The following is a 16,063-nucleotide window of genomic DNA, read 5'->3' on the forward strand; positions in this document are numbered from 1 at the left end:
TTATCTCATGGTATGTCACATGACGATCTTGCATTATCAGTTCATGCACGGCGTCAATTTTCTCTGGAACAACGACTGTTTTTGGACGACCTTCACGACCTTCGTCTACGAGCGAGCGTCGGCCACGATTGAACCAGTTTTTCACAGTGCTATAACCCAGTCGGACTTTTCGGTGCTAGCAGCGTTTCGGTGCATTCCGGCAGGCATCTTTCGTACCTTGTTCTCACCCACCCCGAGTTGAGAGAGGGAATTTGTTCTCTCAACATAGATTTCGCTCTCAAAAAACTGGACTTAGAAAATGTTCGTCTCGCTTGGAACTTAGAAAAATTTATGCGTGGGACTTTTAACTTAGAAAAAATTATTTCATGAACAATTCAACGTACATATATTATTTAAGTTTACCAATTTATGTTCTATAATAATTTTATTGAAGTGAAAAATTTAAACATAGCTCAATATTTAATGAAAAATATTATTCATATAAGGAATTTATTTTTTACTTTAACTGAGGGCAGCAAAAAAATAATCCCGCGTAATTAGTGTGCGTTTTGTGCAGCGTTTTTATGCTAAATCAACCAAAATCGAAACGGTCACATAGGGTTGTTCATAGTGAGTCGCATTGGTTTATTATTGTGAAATGGTAAGTTTACTGCTCCGTTCATTCAATTATTTATATTTTATTGTGTTGATAATGATGAATAAACGTTATTTCATTAAACAAATATTTTCAGTTCTGGCTGTACTAGAAATTTGGACGTCTCAATATCTTTATTTGTAAGAATCTTATTTGTTTTTATTATTTATTTATTTTTAGCTTTTTTTTATTTCTTTTTTTTATCTTTTCAGTTTTATGTATTAAGATTAATAAATAATAAATATAATTCATAATAAATAAATATGACAAACAAGTCACTTCGAATTTAGTAAAAATCAATGGGCATGGTTGGGGAAAAACAAAAACAAAAACCAAAAGCAAAGCAAAAAGCAAGGGAAATTTTTTTCAACCAGAAAATCCCTGGGTGAGATTTCGCGCCGATCTCCCCTAGCCGGTAAGCTTGCGGGTAGGGGAGAACCGCCTTCTTTTTCCGATCGCCAAGCATATTGATACTCGCTCCGCTGGGTGAGAAAAGCGGCCACGCCAATGTAAATCGGAATGATGGTTTTCCGCAGATGGGAGTGCGCCGCGCACTCCTATTTCCTACCGCGGGATGCGCGTTTGGCGAGCGCCAGGCACGACTGGGAAGCTGGTGCTCCATCGCCATTCAAAGATTTAAGTTCATCGATGAAAAATGAACCAAATTGATTTTTTCAAGTCACCTTGTGAGTACCGTGTGAGTTTTCCATCTGTATTTGTTATTGAAGTGCATGCCAAGGATTTTTAATGATATTACTTATTGCATTTAAGTGTTTCTTGTTGTTACGGTGCAGTTACAATTACGTTTTCTGCAAACATGGAGGTGTTTTTTATACCCTTGCAGAGGGTATTATAATTTTGGTCAAAAGTGTGCAACGCAGTGAAGGAGACATCTCCGACCCTATAAAGTATATATATTCTTGATCAGGATCACCTCCTGAGTCGATATGAGCATGTCCGTCTGTCCGTCTGTCTGTCTGTTTCTACGCAAACTAGTCTCTCAGTTTTAAAGCTATCGAGTTGAAACTTTGCACACACCCTTCTTTCTGTTGCAGGCAGTACATAAGTCGGAACGGCCGGGATCGGTCGACTATATCCTATAGCTGCCATATAATTGATTGATCGGAAATGCCATAACTTCGTTGTTTTTTAAGATAGTGGGTTGGGACTTTCCACACATGTTATATTTGATCAACATATCTTATGTACAAAATTTCATAAGGATCGGCCGACTATATCCTATAGCTGTCATACAACGATCGGAATTGGCATAACTTTGGTGTTTTTTAAGTTAGAAAGATGGGACTTGGTACAGATTACTTTTTGGGCAAAATAATTCTATATGCTAAATTTCATAAGGATCGGCCGACTATATACGATCCGCTATATATCTAATAATATAAGATGCGTGGTGCCACCTAGCGGACTGCGACTGAACTGCAAGGGTATATCAACTTCGGCTCCGCCCGAAGTTAGCTTTCCTTTCTTGTTTTGTTTTAGGATGATGTTGAAGTCGTCTGCGTATGCGCTTAAACTGATGTTCAAGTAAAGTGTGAGCTTTTCTGTGATTGAGTTATATGAAATAACAAAAAGGACCACGGAGAGTGGGGAGCCTTGAGGAATGCCTAAGGAGGAGATGCCAGAGTCAATGAGCACGAGTAGTTTTCCATTTGTCATATCGTTTCGTACATAGTTAATCATTCTTGGGCCAGTTTTCCAGGGTACAAGTTGGTCAAGTATAGAGTGAATGCTAACTCTATCGAAGTCCTTTGCGAAGTCTAGGGATATGATAGATGGGTGGTTTCTTCTTGAGAGAGCTCGTGCTAAAAGATGATCTATGAGTAGTAGACTGTCTATAGCCGATTTCTCTTAGTTTATCGTTTATTACAAACCACCACCGATGTTTTTCTATTATTTTGTCAAGTAATTTTGATAGGAATGAGTTTAGTGAGATCGGTCGGTATGAGTTTAGCAAAGTTTCGTCTGTGTTTGGTTTTAGGATCGGTATTATTAAGCTAGTTTTGTATGCTTGTAGAATGTAGCTGTTTAGTATGGCGTTTTGGAGGTTAATAATTCTGATTTTGGTTGTTTATTCAGGTTTTTTATCATTTTGTAGTTGATTCTGTTAAGTCCTGGTGTGTTTCCTTTTAATGTGGTTAATGCTGCTGATAATTTTATTGCAGTCATAGGTTTTTATATTTCTGTTGCTCTTTTGTTAGGAATATATGAGAGCTGAATAATATTGCTGAGTGACGTTTGTTAGGTTAGCTACAATGGTTGACTTTGTCAGTGATGACTTTGTCAGTGAGACAGGGTTAGCAGGCAGGGTAATTTGAAATGAAGATTCCAGAAACATTTTAACTGGTTGACGAATGCTTTCAGACGAATTGTCGTATGGCTTGAAACGTAGCTCAAGGTTGTTAGCAAACGCCTCAGCCTTCTCTAGGCTCGTACGGCACCAACCACCTGAGGGACTTCCAATGGCTGATTTTGGAGTGGGGTGAGTCTTAAACCTGTGTCCAGGTTATCCAAAAATCTGTCTATAGACTCTTGTTTTTCTCTGGGCGAGCACCTTGCTTAGACAATTAGCCAGTCGATAGTTCTGTTGGTACGTTTGAATGGATTCCTTGAAGCACAACTCTGTATGCCTTGTCTTCTTTTAGCTGATGGTGCCAAAATGTCAGTGTTTTTAAAGCTACTCGAAAAGCGTCAGAGATGGCTGCATATATTGTGGAAACCCAAAATTGGGATGTGCAAATGTTGTATTTTAAGGAGCCAATGCTATGATCAAGAGATTTTTCTAATAAGACCAAATCGCTTACGTTCGGAGCCGGGGCGGAGTGAGAACAGGTATAGAGGGCTGAGCCACGTCTTTGCGTTTTCGGCCAGGAGCTTGGAACAGACATTTCGAATTACTTGTTTTATTCGCCAATGAGATTTGTCAACGGAATGACTCCGCCGGAGTCGTAGTTGAGCATATGCTGCCGGCCGCAGTTGCAGCCACGGTTTACGTTGAAGTATTGCCCGGCGTTTTGTTTTGGCGTTTTTAATGGTGCAGATAACTCTGGTAGTTGAGTTACTGCTAATTGTCTCGATGGAGATGGTGATCGCTGTTTTTTCAGGCATACCTGCAAGATAGGCAGATAGATCTGAGTGCCGGGTGCGGATTTGGGATCTTATTTATCCAGGGTCTGCACCAGCTATTTTTCTCGTCTTATCAAATTTTTCGCTCCTGCCGCTATGCTGCGAGCGAGCAGATGACTCTTCCATTATATCAATTGTTCTTGAATTTATGACGTATAAAGGAATTAATATTCACAGTTCAAAATCAAAAGTCTGTAGAATAAGTTGTAAACGACCTCCCGCAACGCGCATAGCGAGGGATATAAACAAAACGATTTTAGTCTCACTTATCGCTGTTGAATTACTTGAAAATAGAAGCTACCGCTTGGCAGCGACCATAAATAGACTTCGTGTGCAAGATGTACATACGGGCGGTAACGAGGCCTCAGCTGGATTACTTGAGGTAATTCTTTAAAATAACAATTATACAAAAATTATTTCTTTCGAAAGAAATAATTGCATAACTCTTAGGTTAGTGTGACCAGGAGTGAGCAATTAAGATGGGAAATCTAAAATTTGGAATTTTAATTAAAGTTAATTGCATATAATTTATATATGATATAAACAATATTTTTATTCGGCACGTTGCCAAGAATATTTTTTATATAAAATTTTGTACACCTATTTATGTAGCATATTTTCGTCACAAAAATTGATATCAGATATTTTGGGTTTCGCATGCAGGTTCGTCATCAGTATTTTACCTCGTCAAGAGGTTTTTTATATTATATCAGTTGGTTTTTTGTATATGTATGATTTTTTGTCCTTATGAGAATTTCACCATCGAATAAATTTTCTAATAAAAATGTATATCAACATCCGCTCCGCCAGAAGTTAGCTTTCATTTCTTGGGATCGGAAATGGCTCAACCGTGCTATTTTTAAAAATGCTTGGGGCGGTTTCCAACAGCCCTTCCCATTAGAAAATTCCCTGCCCTTTACCTAGGAAACACATTTTAATATTTTAAAGAAAATAAAACTTGTTTTATATCTCATGACAACGGTTTTTTTTATTTATTAAGCTTTTTAATTTTTTTCAGATACGCCTCAGAAATGGGCGTGTCTTTAACCACGCAGCTGGTTGATCAGGCGCCTCTGAGTCTCCAGTTGCACACGGAGTTTCTCAGTTCTGCGTTGCCTCCTGCGCTCACGGCGCTGCCGCTGACGAGCCAGACGACGCCGGCGAGCGCGCCTCCGCCTTCTGGCCTCTGCATCCGAGGACGACGAGGAGGACGATGAGGAAGGTGAGGTGGTAGTGGTGTCGCTGGAAGAGACTGTAGTCGTTGTGTCGCTTGACGACGCTGTGGTGGTGGTCGTGGTAGTGGCGGATGTGGTCGAAGTCGTGGCGGTAGTTGCCTCCGCCAGGTAGAAGCACCCGAGCACCACGAAGCTTAAGGCGATCAAGAAGCGCATTGTGATATGGCAAGCCTGGAAACTGTACGCCCTTTTATACCAAATCATGATCTAAAAACCTGCAACTCCATTACGACATATATCCGAAGTGGTATACCAGATTGGGTTTTCTCTGAATTGTTTGTACAGCTTCTCTAACATTGAATTTATCTAAATGCCTAACGTTCTTAACAGTGCTTCCATTAAAAAGCGTAAAAAGTTACACTTTAAATTTTAAATATAATTAAAATATATATGTATGTACATATGGGACTTTTTCATTTATTAAATTTTTTATGTTTTGTTTCTAAATTTTGTTAAACTATATAATATCTTAATAATGGTTTGGACAACTCGCTTTCTTGCAAGAGGAGCAGAAGTCGCCATACCTAAATTCTTCTTGTTTATATGGCCATAAACAAGATCTCAATCTTTTTTGGGCGCTTCCTTTAGCTTTTCAGCTATAAATTTTCGGTTTCTTCGTGGCTGGTCCTTTTTAATTGTTTTAAGAAGAGAAATTACTCTTTCTTTGTCAGAAGCGCTGCCTTGGGGTATGTTGCTTAACTAGGTTTCTTCATCGAAAAACAACAAGCTGATCATCATCAAAAGCGTAACTACCAGGATTAAATATCAAATCAAAGATTATACAATACATAGATGGGACATCAGGGCCCAAATAGGTCGAATATTTTCGGTGATTTTTTTTTATTTTTAATCTCTTCTGCAGTTCTGAAATTTATGCCACCGCCGTTTTTGGGCCTTTTCGGGTGGAGCCAAAGTTGAGATGACCTTGCAGCTAAATAGCAGATCTTTATGAGAATTTCAATATTAAATAAATTTTCCAATAGAAATGGTGGAACCTGACCCAAGCATCTTCATACCAAGGTTTTCTCACTTCCGATCGTTTAGTTATATGACAGTTTTAAGATATAGGTATCCCAATCAATTTGCAGCTTCTTCTTTCACCGCCAGAGGCGTTTTTTGAAGAATGAAAACATAATGAATATCAATTACAAAATTTTAGCAATTGACATTTTTTCTCCATAATAAACAGTAACACTGGGAAGCTATTAAAAATTATATTTTTGGTTGGCAAAAATCCCCTTACTAAACCCCAAAGATGCTAAATGGAAATGAACCTACAGTGCCTGTACAATGTGAGGCGGCGATCAGATAATAATTAATAATTACATATTTGTAATACATAATTAAGGCGACATAATTAAGATAATAATTTTGTGTTTATGTTATGTGGGGGGAGAGGGCGTGGCAATATGTTGACAAAATCTTCATCTGCGTCATCTTCTCATACTTCACAAGTGTAGTTGCCAAGTCTGATAGCTCTATATCATTTAAGCTCTATAGCAGGCAAAAATTTGTAACAAACTTGCAAAATCTTATAGCTCTATCTCTTCTAACATAGTCTCTGAGCTCCATGCGTTAGCTACCATTATTATCATCCTTAAAGGTTGTATGTCCGCGCAATGCCAGACTAAAATAATTAATGTGAATCAACCATTTTAGCATGATAATTTTTGTTTTAAAATTTGTTTGTAGTCGTTAAGATCTGCATTGAATGAACAAACGTCAAGCGTTAAGGTAAATTCAATGTCAGTCGAAAAGCTGTACAAACAACGTTGGGGAAAACGTATTGTCTCTTTTTGTTCATAATTTGGTATAAAAGTGCGTTTAGATTCCAGCCAAGACATATCACAATGCGCTTCTTGATCGCTTTCAGCTTCGTGTTGATCGGGTGCTTCTACCTGGCGGAGGCAACTACCGCCACGACTTCGACCACATCCGCCACGACCACCACTACCACCACCACTGCAGCCTCGTCAAGCGCCACTACCACTACCACCTCTTCAAGCGCCACGACTTCCTCCTCATCCTCCTCCTCGAGTTCGGATGCTGAGGCAAAACGCCGCAGACGTGCCCGCCGCAGGCGACTAGCTCGCGAGCGCCGCCGCCGCCAGGAGAGAAGGCAGCGCCAAGAAAAGCGAAGGCGCAGGATGGAACAGCTACTCGAGAGGCAGCGTCGATTGATCCGTCAGTTGCAGGGATAAAAGAGTTGGTTATAGTGAATTTAAAAAAAGTTATACACTAATTTATCACACATTATTAAGTGTCCCTTATTGAATTTTTAAAAATAAACTTAAGTGTTTGTCTCAAGCTGATAACAAATGCTTTTATGCATTGCACCTACATGTATGAGGGCTGCAACATCACCTCATCCTATAGGTAACTATAGTTACATTCTTACATACACATACATATGTGTATGTATATACGTACACTATGGCGGGTAAATTTTTGCAGAATTTTAATTTTGGTCAAAAACGCAACGCAGTGAATAAGACATCAAATCTGCAAACTTTCGCGCGGTTCCCACTGCATACGTACAGCCCACCTCCCGTCCAACCGACCGAGGGACGCTGCCGCATAACGTACGGCTCGAATCGCGGGGATAGATCCGAGAACGTTTAGGAGAAGAGTAGGGGTAAGATATTACGAGGAAGAGTGTTGCATAGATAAGGCGTTTAGTATAAAGGATTTAAGATTGTTAGTGGAGCAAAGTGGCAAGGTGTGGTAGAGACCATTGTAGTCCGAACATAATACCCTGAACGGATCGTGTTGGGCATATGTCGAATTACAATGGCTAAGGAGTAGAGGACGGAAGTTTCTAGTCCTTCTACTAGGAACGTTAAAATTTAAGCGTGTTAGTAAATGCTGACTGTCTACATTACCATATATAAGATTATATAGAAACATAACACCCAGCATCGTTCTACGATTTGTTAATGATGGTAAGTTGATTAATAAAAGTCTACTATGATAAGTGGGAAGGTGAAGATTTGCATCCCAATTAAGTCCCCTAAGGGCGAAAATCAGGAAGTTTTTTTGTACAGATTCTATGTGATCTCGGTGTACTCCATATTGAGGACTCCAGACACACGATCCATACTCAAGAATCGGACGAACCAATGATGTATATAACGTTTTTGTTATGTACGGGTCATTAAATTCTTTTGACCATCTTTTAATAAAGCCAAGCACACCCATAGCTTTATTAACCATGGTAGATATATGATCGGTAAATTTAAGTTTCAAATCTAAAAGGACTCCCAGATCGTTAACCTGAGTTAATCGTTCTAAAGCGTTCCCATAGAGAAAGTACATAGCCTGGTGAGGACTAGTTCGATAAAAGGACATGAGTTTACATTTCGATCCATTAAGCTTTAGGTTATTTGCAAAACACCAATTTTGAAATTTATCCAAATCGGATTGAAGTCTAGATTGGGCACTAGTGAATTTATACTGAAGACAAAGCTTAACGTCATCAGCGTACATAAGTACGAGTGAATCAGTTAAGGCAAGGGGCAAGTCATTAATAAAAAGTGTAAAAAGTAAGGGTCCAAGATGGCTTCCTTGAGGCACCCCAGATGTGACGCGGACTAGACGCGAGGTAACATCTTTAAAGAAGACACGTTGGGTTCTTCCAGATAAGTAGCTCGAAATCCAGATAAGGAAACTTTATCACTTATTTATCAGTATAACTTCCTAACTCGATATAAGCATGGTCGTTTGTCTCTTTCTTAGCTAAATAGTTTGTACTAGTCTTTTGCACGCCTTATAAAATAGAGAATGGTAGGGAAACGGCCGGGATCGGTCGACTATATTCTATAGCTGCCATATAACTATTGATCGGAAATGCCATAACTTTGGTTTTTTTGGGCTATCTAATCTGTTCTGCTAAATTTCATAACAATCGGCCGACTATATCCTATAACCGTCATATAACTGAACGATCTGCAAGAGTATATCAACTTCGGCACCGCCCGAAGTTAGCTTTCCTTTCTTGTTTTTTTTTAATTTGACCCAACAAATTTTTGTCCTTTAATCTGGGCATAATGGACTTTCTGTATATTCTATGATGGTATATAATATTATCAACTTTACTCCGCTCAAATTTATGTGTATAATGGACTATAAATATAGGATAAACGAAATACAAATAAAATAAGATTGTCTATTTGGTCCACGGGAACACGCCAACTTTATTCAATAAGCTGTTCATGGATTTATTAGCCAAATGCAGGAATTTGACAGGCTTGGTGTGTTAGGTCTGTTCGTTCTCGGCTTAGAGCCGTGGAGCAGCTTGAAACCGAGAAAAACTACTATTAGAAGTTTTTAAATTGGGTTTTAAATATAAGTGGTATAATTAAAGTATTACTTAACGTATTATCATTAAAATTGATATTAATTGGGCTGTAATAGCACTCCAATAAGAAACAAAAATAAATCGGAAAACACACAAACACAAATAGTTTTAAGTTCCCAAAACAGTTTTTTATCTTTTTATTCGTTCTATGGAAAAATGATGAAACTATAGCTATAGCTTACCTAAATACCATTAAAAAATAAGTATACGTCAAATTATCTTATATAATAAAACATATATAAGACCAGGATTTTCTTTTCGTGTACATACCACAATACACAACCCTCATTGTTTAGATTTAACGAAAGCCAACTTCTTGATAAATGTTTTGCAAGCGTTTCAATAGAATGGAAATTTTCTAAGGATTTACTACTCTGCCGTCTCAAAAGAATCCAGTCTTGTTAGTCCTTGCTGCCGTGATTGAATGAAGAAAGCTTACGGGAAAGCTGAACAATGATTTCACTTCCATTTTTACCATGGAAAACCCTTTTTCATACTTTATGCCTGTCTAATAGAGCTTAAATGGCCATTGGCTTGACTCATGGAACTAGTTTTCTTAAGTTCAACAAAGTGAGAACGAACGCAGCCTGGAATAACTGAATTAAATCGAGCACAGTAAAATGTACTTGTCGCACGTTTTTTTCCCTTGAAGGGGGTATTAATATGCTGATCAAAATTATGCAACGCATGGAAGGAAACATCTCCGACCATTAAGTAAAGTATTTTCGATTAGGGCCTTCTGAGTTGATAAGCATGTCTAAGTTGATAAGCGAACTAGTCTCTTAGAAAATAATAAAAGCTTGGTAAGCTATCCACTTTGCTAGTTGATAGCTAGTTGACAGAATTATACACCAATCGAAAGGTATTGTTTTAATTAGATAATTTTTGTCCAAACATTTTCCAAAAGTCGTTTGGTTTGCGAGAAATTAGGGTGAAAGTACAAAAATTTTGAATCACTAAATTGGGACTGTTGGAGACATTTTAGTCCTCAAAATAGAATATTATTTAAGAATATATATTCTACTTCTTAATCCGCGTCGCTTGGTATCTCAACCGACCCGATCCAAAATTTATTTCAGAAGTTATTCAAGAATTTTTTTTTAGATTTTTACAGCTTTTTCCAAATGAAGACAGTTTGTCTGTCTGGTTGTCTGTTTGCACTATTTTTTTCTTGGCAATCCTGAAACAAATTGGAGATGGTTGTTACTTTGTATAAGCAACTTTGGTTCTACAACTTTTTAAAATACCTTAAGCTTACGTTGAAAAATTAAAAAAACTTTGTTAATGAAAAAAATCAGCACTTTATAATCAAGAAAGATATTAAAACGTGATTTACACCGTTGGAAGGGTTTTTAAAATATCTATTTAAGATTCTTAAAGACCAAACGTCTTAATAGTAGAAAAAATCTGTCAAAATGCGTTAACTCAAGATATAGTCCTATAAGAGCAGCTACCAATTTTGTGCAGCCACCTGTGAAGCTTGGTGTTACGTACAAATACATACATATGTACATAAATGGATGTGTATATTTGATGGGGAATCTTTTTTTTGAGCTTGTGCATGTATGTGTGCAATAAACTTGTAAATATGGAATAAATTCTTTCAAATTTTACTTTATTTGTGTATCGGTCGACTATATCCTATAGCTGATTAATCGGAAATTCCATAACTTTGGTGTTTTTTTTTTTTTTGTCGAGGGATTATTTGGCCGCCCTTAGTATTTGGTGTTTTTTAAGTTAGAGGGTTGGGAATTTCCTCACATGTTATATTTGGTCAAATCTTATGTACAAAATTCATAAGGATCTGCCGACTATATCCTATACCTGTCGTACAACGATCGAAATTGGCATAACTTTGGTGTTTTTTAAGTTAGGAAGATGGGAGTTAGTACAGATTGCATTTGGGCAATCTTATCCGATCTGCACTACTTTTAGCTGTCATATGGGGCTGTTTCCAACATTTTCACTAGAAAATTGATTTGATAATGATACCAATTCTCATAAGGATCGGCCTACTATATACGATCTGAAATCCGATATATACGATATCCAACAATATAAGCTGCTGCTTAACTGCAAGGGTATATCAATTTCGGCTCCGCTCGAAGTTAGCTTTCCTTTCTTGTTTTATTAATTTTTATGTGCGCAAACTGCAAAAAGCAAATTGGCAACCGAATGTTTTTCTGTAATGGCATGGATATGACCGTTTGTTTCATAGCTAGAACCACAGGTAGCTCTACTTATCGGACTATATATTGAGTAAGCGACTTTTTCAGATATGGAGAATACCAGGTGTAACGGTATGAAGTGAGCGTCAAGATACAGAGGTCTCGATTGGAAACGTTTGTTGTGAATGAGCTTTTACTTTTTTTGTTTGTTTGCTATGACATCTGTGAAACATATTTAGTATACATCAAGTCATTGAACAGACAACATTATATTTTTTCATCATGTTAAAAATGTCGAGTTTTGTACCAGAAAGTGATGATTTGCGGAAAGCATTAATTTTTTGTTTTCATTTGAAGAAAAGTGCCGCCGAGTCGCATCGAATGCTTATCGAGGCATATAGTGATCATGCTCTATCAGTAGGAACATGCAAAAGATGGTTTCAACAGTTCAGAAATAATGATTTTGATGTGAGAAATGAAGAACGTGGAAGACCACCAAAAAAGTTTGAAGACGCCGAATTGCAAACGATATTGGATGGAGATGACACTTTGAGTCAAAAGCAAATTGCCGAAATCTTAAATGTTGCACAACAAACAATTTCTGACCGCTTAAAAGCAATGGGAAAGATACAAAAGTTTTTTTTCACAAAAAAACGCTCATTTCATACCGGTACACCTGGTATATCAAAATTTGCGTTATCTCAAGGGCTGTCTCCACATGCAATTTGAATAGAATCTTTAGAGCCAATTTAGGAAAAAAATTTTGGCTAAATTTTGACATACTACATTTTTTTTTAAATTTTAAAAGAGAAACTAAGGCAAACGCGGACGGGATTTTTTTTCGCAGAAAAACCTGAAAACTTCTTCATTTGGGAAATTCTTTAAAAATCTTTTTTCCTGAATAACTTTTGAAAGAATCGGGATGGTTGAGATACCAATCGACGCGTATTTAGGAGCAGAATGTGTATCTTCTCGCGCTACCTACTAGCTAGGATATGCGTGTGGCCTAGCGGACTATCGTCCGCTTTTATATCGCCGGAATGCGTCGATATGTGCTAACTTTTTCGAATTCAACCGCATCAAACGGTTCGACTCATTATGATATACTTTTTCAAACACTTCATAAATTATAAATAATGGTTTCAAAAACACGCTCGTATCTCTTTCTTTTTTTCCTAATAGATTTTGTAAAATTTTCTCCACTAATAACATATTGTGTTATTAAAATATTTCTTTATGAAACTCTTTAGAATCTACGAACAGTATGGGTTGAGTAGGGATATAATCAATATATTCTAACTTATCTATATTTTTTTATCTCCCAGTGATGTGACGTATTTTTAATAAAATAATTATATGTATAATCTTGCTGACCACAATTCATAGAAATGCCATCTTGAATTTTGCTGCTTTTGAGACAGATTTATTTGCCTGCTGGGGGTAACATTAAAGTGATACAAATACATTCATTTAACACCATTAAGACACGCGACGGAGCTGGAACGTTCATCTTGGGCGAGACGAGTGGACCCAACCAATTTATGCCACCTTGGGAAGCATTGCGAAGATGCCCGGCTTGAGGTTGTTCACGTCCTGGACGACGAACTCCCCTCCGAAGTGGTCATTCATAATCATGGTGCGCTTCTTGCTAGCATCTATGTGGAAGGCCTGCCAGATAATCTCGAACTCGAGCTCAGGCAGGATGGCGGTGGTCGGGTCCTCAGGCCACCAGAACTTGTTGATGAAGTAGGATCCCTGTAATTTACGATGTAAGTGAATACGGTGCCAATGAAACCGGCCCTAGAACGGACCAAAACGGTGGATTGTGAGGTGAAACCGTGAGCCTCGCATGCTCTCCGGACGTTTTACTGACCTTGGCGATGGGGCAGTTGTCGATAATATTGCCGTACTCGCGGATGAAGCCATGAACGAAGCGTCCCACAGGTGATTGGTTCGCGAAGCCCAGGATGCGGCATACGTTTAGGGTCGTGTTAAGAGTGGTGGTGTACAGGGAGTCCTGCTTATTGGCAATGCGCACCTCCAGATGTATATCCACGTCATGCAATTCCTGGTGAACCTCCATGGAGAAGTTCAGATGCGGGTCACTGTTATCGTACACAACCTTATGGCTGAGCATCTTCTCCTCGCTCCAGATCTTTATGTCCTTAAACTTGGGCCGCATCATTTTCTGCAGGAGAGATTCTTTTGGATTAGTAAAATCAGCACATTATAGTATACTGCCAAAACCCACTTCGGCCAGGGAGCCGTGGCATATGGCCAGAAGGACTTGCACCAGTACAATAGAATATAGCAACATGGTGTAACAACGTTCACTGGCTTTGGCCTCCGGCAGGCTGCCTATTTATATGCTTTGAAGAGGTACTGCTACTAGTTTGGGTAATTTTGGAGTCTGATTTTAATCGGAAACTGGGTGAGCAATAAAATGCTTGAATGATTTTCCAAAGTCCATCCATTTAGCTGACATCCCGCTTTTCGGAATCATTGGGCAGATCGATCGTGAATCAGCGCCTAATGTCCGGAGTACTTTGTCGTCCAGTGGGGCCTGACTAATAACAACTGCAGTTATATAAACAGTGCTTAATTGGAAAAGTGCCCAGTGGATAATTACACCAAGATGCGTGAGGTACTCACCCGTAGCGTATGTGGCATGTGCCTGATGCTCGTGATTTTCGTTCCCTTGAGCGGGGCATGGGTGAGTGTGGATTGGTTTGGCGATGTGGCACTGAAATTTATTAATGAAATGATTAATCGGGAATAAAAGCGCTCTTTTAAGGTAATTCTCACCAGTGTTGACTTTGAGGTCAATGATAAGTTCGTGGATGTCAAGGCGAAACTTCAGAATGATACTGGCGATGCCAAACTGACTCTGGACATAATGGTCCTCGAGGACATAGATGACGTGGAGATGGCAATAGACGTGGCTCTTGAGACAGAAAAGGGGAATTATTCCACCCTGATCACCCGTTCCATTAACTTCTGTAAGCTGATGAAGCAGCGTAACACTGATCCTCTGATGCGTCTCATCTACGACGACTTGCTGAAGCATGGATCATTTTTTAAAGAGTGTCCCATCCGGAGAGGACCCTTTAGTTTGACTGGCTACAAGGTAGACGAGGAAGCGCTCCCCAGTTTTCTGCCAGAGTCCAAGTTTCGGTTTGGTCTGCATATCCTAAAGCCAAAGAAGGAAACGATCGTTCGAGGCACCATTTTCGGACGGGTCGACAAGTCCAAGGGCTTCGACAATCTGAAAAGATTTAGTCTGGGCTGACATCCTTCGAAGGCCTCCCAATAAAACTCCGCTGTGCTTCTCAGACCGCTGTGTTTTAGTATGCAAACTGCCTTTTGTGAGACGGTTGGCGTCGCGATTGCCGCCTCATGGCCGAAAGCGTGTTGTCACTCGCACACACCACTTCCTCACCCGCCCGTTTCATCATCCTCATTGCTCCGTCACGTGTTTGCCCGCTCGACTGCAAAATTCCCATGTTTACCCGACGGTGACAAGCTGTCTGCAGGCAGCCAACGGCTTAGCAATTGATGACGACGCTGACGATAATGGCGACAAAGGAATGGGCTGCTGATGAGCAGCAGACGACGTTGATTTAGAGCATGGAGGTGCTGGGAGGAGCCCGCACATGCCTTGGAATTGACTGGTGTGGTGGAATTGTGTGTATTACTGTAGTTGCCTCATGGCCCAATGGTCTTAGGAGACCAAACAATATTGGTAACAATATGCCGAGCGTGGGAAAATTATTTTGCTTATAAGCTATTCAGAAACATTAAATCTTGCCAATTTGAGTCTAGAAGGCCTATGATTCCCAGCCGATCCCTCAAAACGAATATCATCCCATTAAGGATGCATAGCACACCTCCGATTAAAGTCGTTGACAGCAGTTGAAGAAGCGTCAAGTTCCATGAGTCACTTCATAAGCCCAAAGTATTTTACCCCCGATATACATATATCTAAGCGGAGTTGACGGTGACGGCTATAAATCTTGTGTAGAAAATTAACTCAAAGGAGAGCGGCCTCTTTGAGACCTGCAAAGCGAGTGAAGCGATCTTAATTGCTTAATTCACACCAGGCCACCACACCAGGCCATTGAATGATAAAAACGGGAATAAAAAAAAGTGGCGCACATAACGGATGAACTCACAATAAGTTTTGTTTCAGATAAGCTACTAGTTCGTTTTAATATTCACTCCAGCTCATACTTTTTGAATTTAAATTTAAAAAAATAAAGAATTATTTTTGGACTTGGAGTAGCTATTCCTCAGAAGATAACATTTGCGCCACAGATGATACTTTTAATCTTTCTTGCATTTAAATATGTGCACTTGCGCCTAGTTCGAAATTGTTTCCCAACATTGTTTATCAACGACTTATGGACCCTTGCCTTAACTAATTCACTTGTTCTTATGTACGCTGATGACGTTAAGCATTGCCTTCAGTATGCAAACACAAATGCCCAATATAGACTCTAATCCGATTTGGATAACTTCTAAATTA

General features: G+C 39.0%; 4 protein-coding genes across 4 annotated transcripts; 2 read left to right on the forward strand and 2 right to left on the reverse strand.

Annotated features, from left to right (window-relative positions):
- Nucleotides 1–4,736: 4,736 nt before the first annotated feature.
- Nucleotides 4,737–5,201, reverse strand: LOC6493855 (protein new-glue 1). Its single transcript, XM_001958530.4, has one exon. It carries the CDS (start codon nucleotides 5,167–5,169, stop codon nucleotides 4,822–4,824), a length of 348 nt encoding a protein of 115 aa, XP_001958566.3. The 5' UTR covers nucleotides 5,170–5,201; the 3' UTR covers nucleotides 4,737–4,821.
- Nucleotides 5,202–6,824: 1,623 nt separating this feature from the next.
- On the forward strand, nucleotides 6,825–7,325 carry LOC6506096 (protein new-glue 1). The gene has a single exon (XM_001958529.4). It carries the CDS (start codon nucleotides 6,864–6,866, stop codon nucleotides 7,212–7,214), a length of 351 nt encoding a protein of 116 aa, XP_001958565.1. The 5' UTR covers nucleotides 6,825–6,863; the 3' UTR covers nucleotides 7,215–7,325.
- Nucleotides 7,326–12,934: 5,609 nt separating this feature from the next.
- On the reverse strand, nucleotides 12,935–13,895 carry LOC6493854. The gene is made up of 3 exons (XM_001958528.3): nucleotides 13,790–13,895; nucleotides 13,412–13,726; nucleotides 12,935–13,293 (listed from the first exon to the last, which is right to left on the reverse strand). The coding sequence occupies exons 1-3, from the start codon at nucleotides 13,853–13,855 to the stop codon at nucleotides 13,078–13,080; spliced, it is 597 nt and encodes a 198-aa protein (XP_001958564.1). The 5' UTR covers nucleotides 13,856–13,895; the 3' UTR covers nucleotides 12,935–13,077.
- A 31-nt stretch (nucleotides 13,896–13,926) lies between these two features.
- On the forward strand, nucleotides 13,927–14,870 carry LOC6506097. The gene is made up of 2 exons (XM_001958527.4): nucleotides 13,927–14,251; nucleotides 14,321–14,870. The coding sequence occupies exons 1-2, from the start codon at nucleotides 14,174–14,176 to the stop codon at nucleotides 14,825–14,827; spliced, it is 585 nt and encodes a 194-aa protein (XP_001958563.1). The 5' UTR covers nucleotides 13,927–14,173; the 3' UTR covers nucleotides 14,828–14,870.
- Nucleotides 14,871–16,063: the final 1,193 nt, after the last annotated feature.

The sequence above is a fragment of the Drosophila ananassae genome, chromosome 2R, assembly GCF_017639315.1.
Source record: "Drosophila ananassae strain 14024-0371.13 chromosome 2R, ASM1763931v2, whole genome shotgun sequence".
Classification (NCBI taxonomy): domain Eukaryota; kingdom Metazoa; phylum Arthropoda; class Insecta; order Diptera; family Drosophilidae; genus Drosophila; species Drosophila ananassae.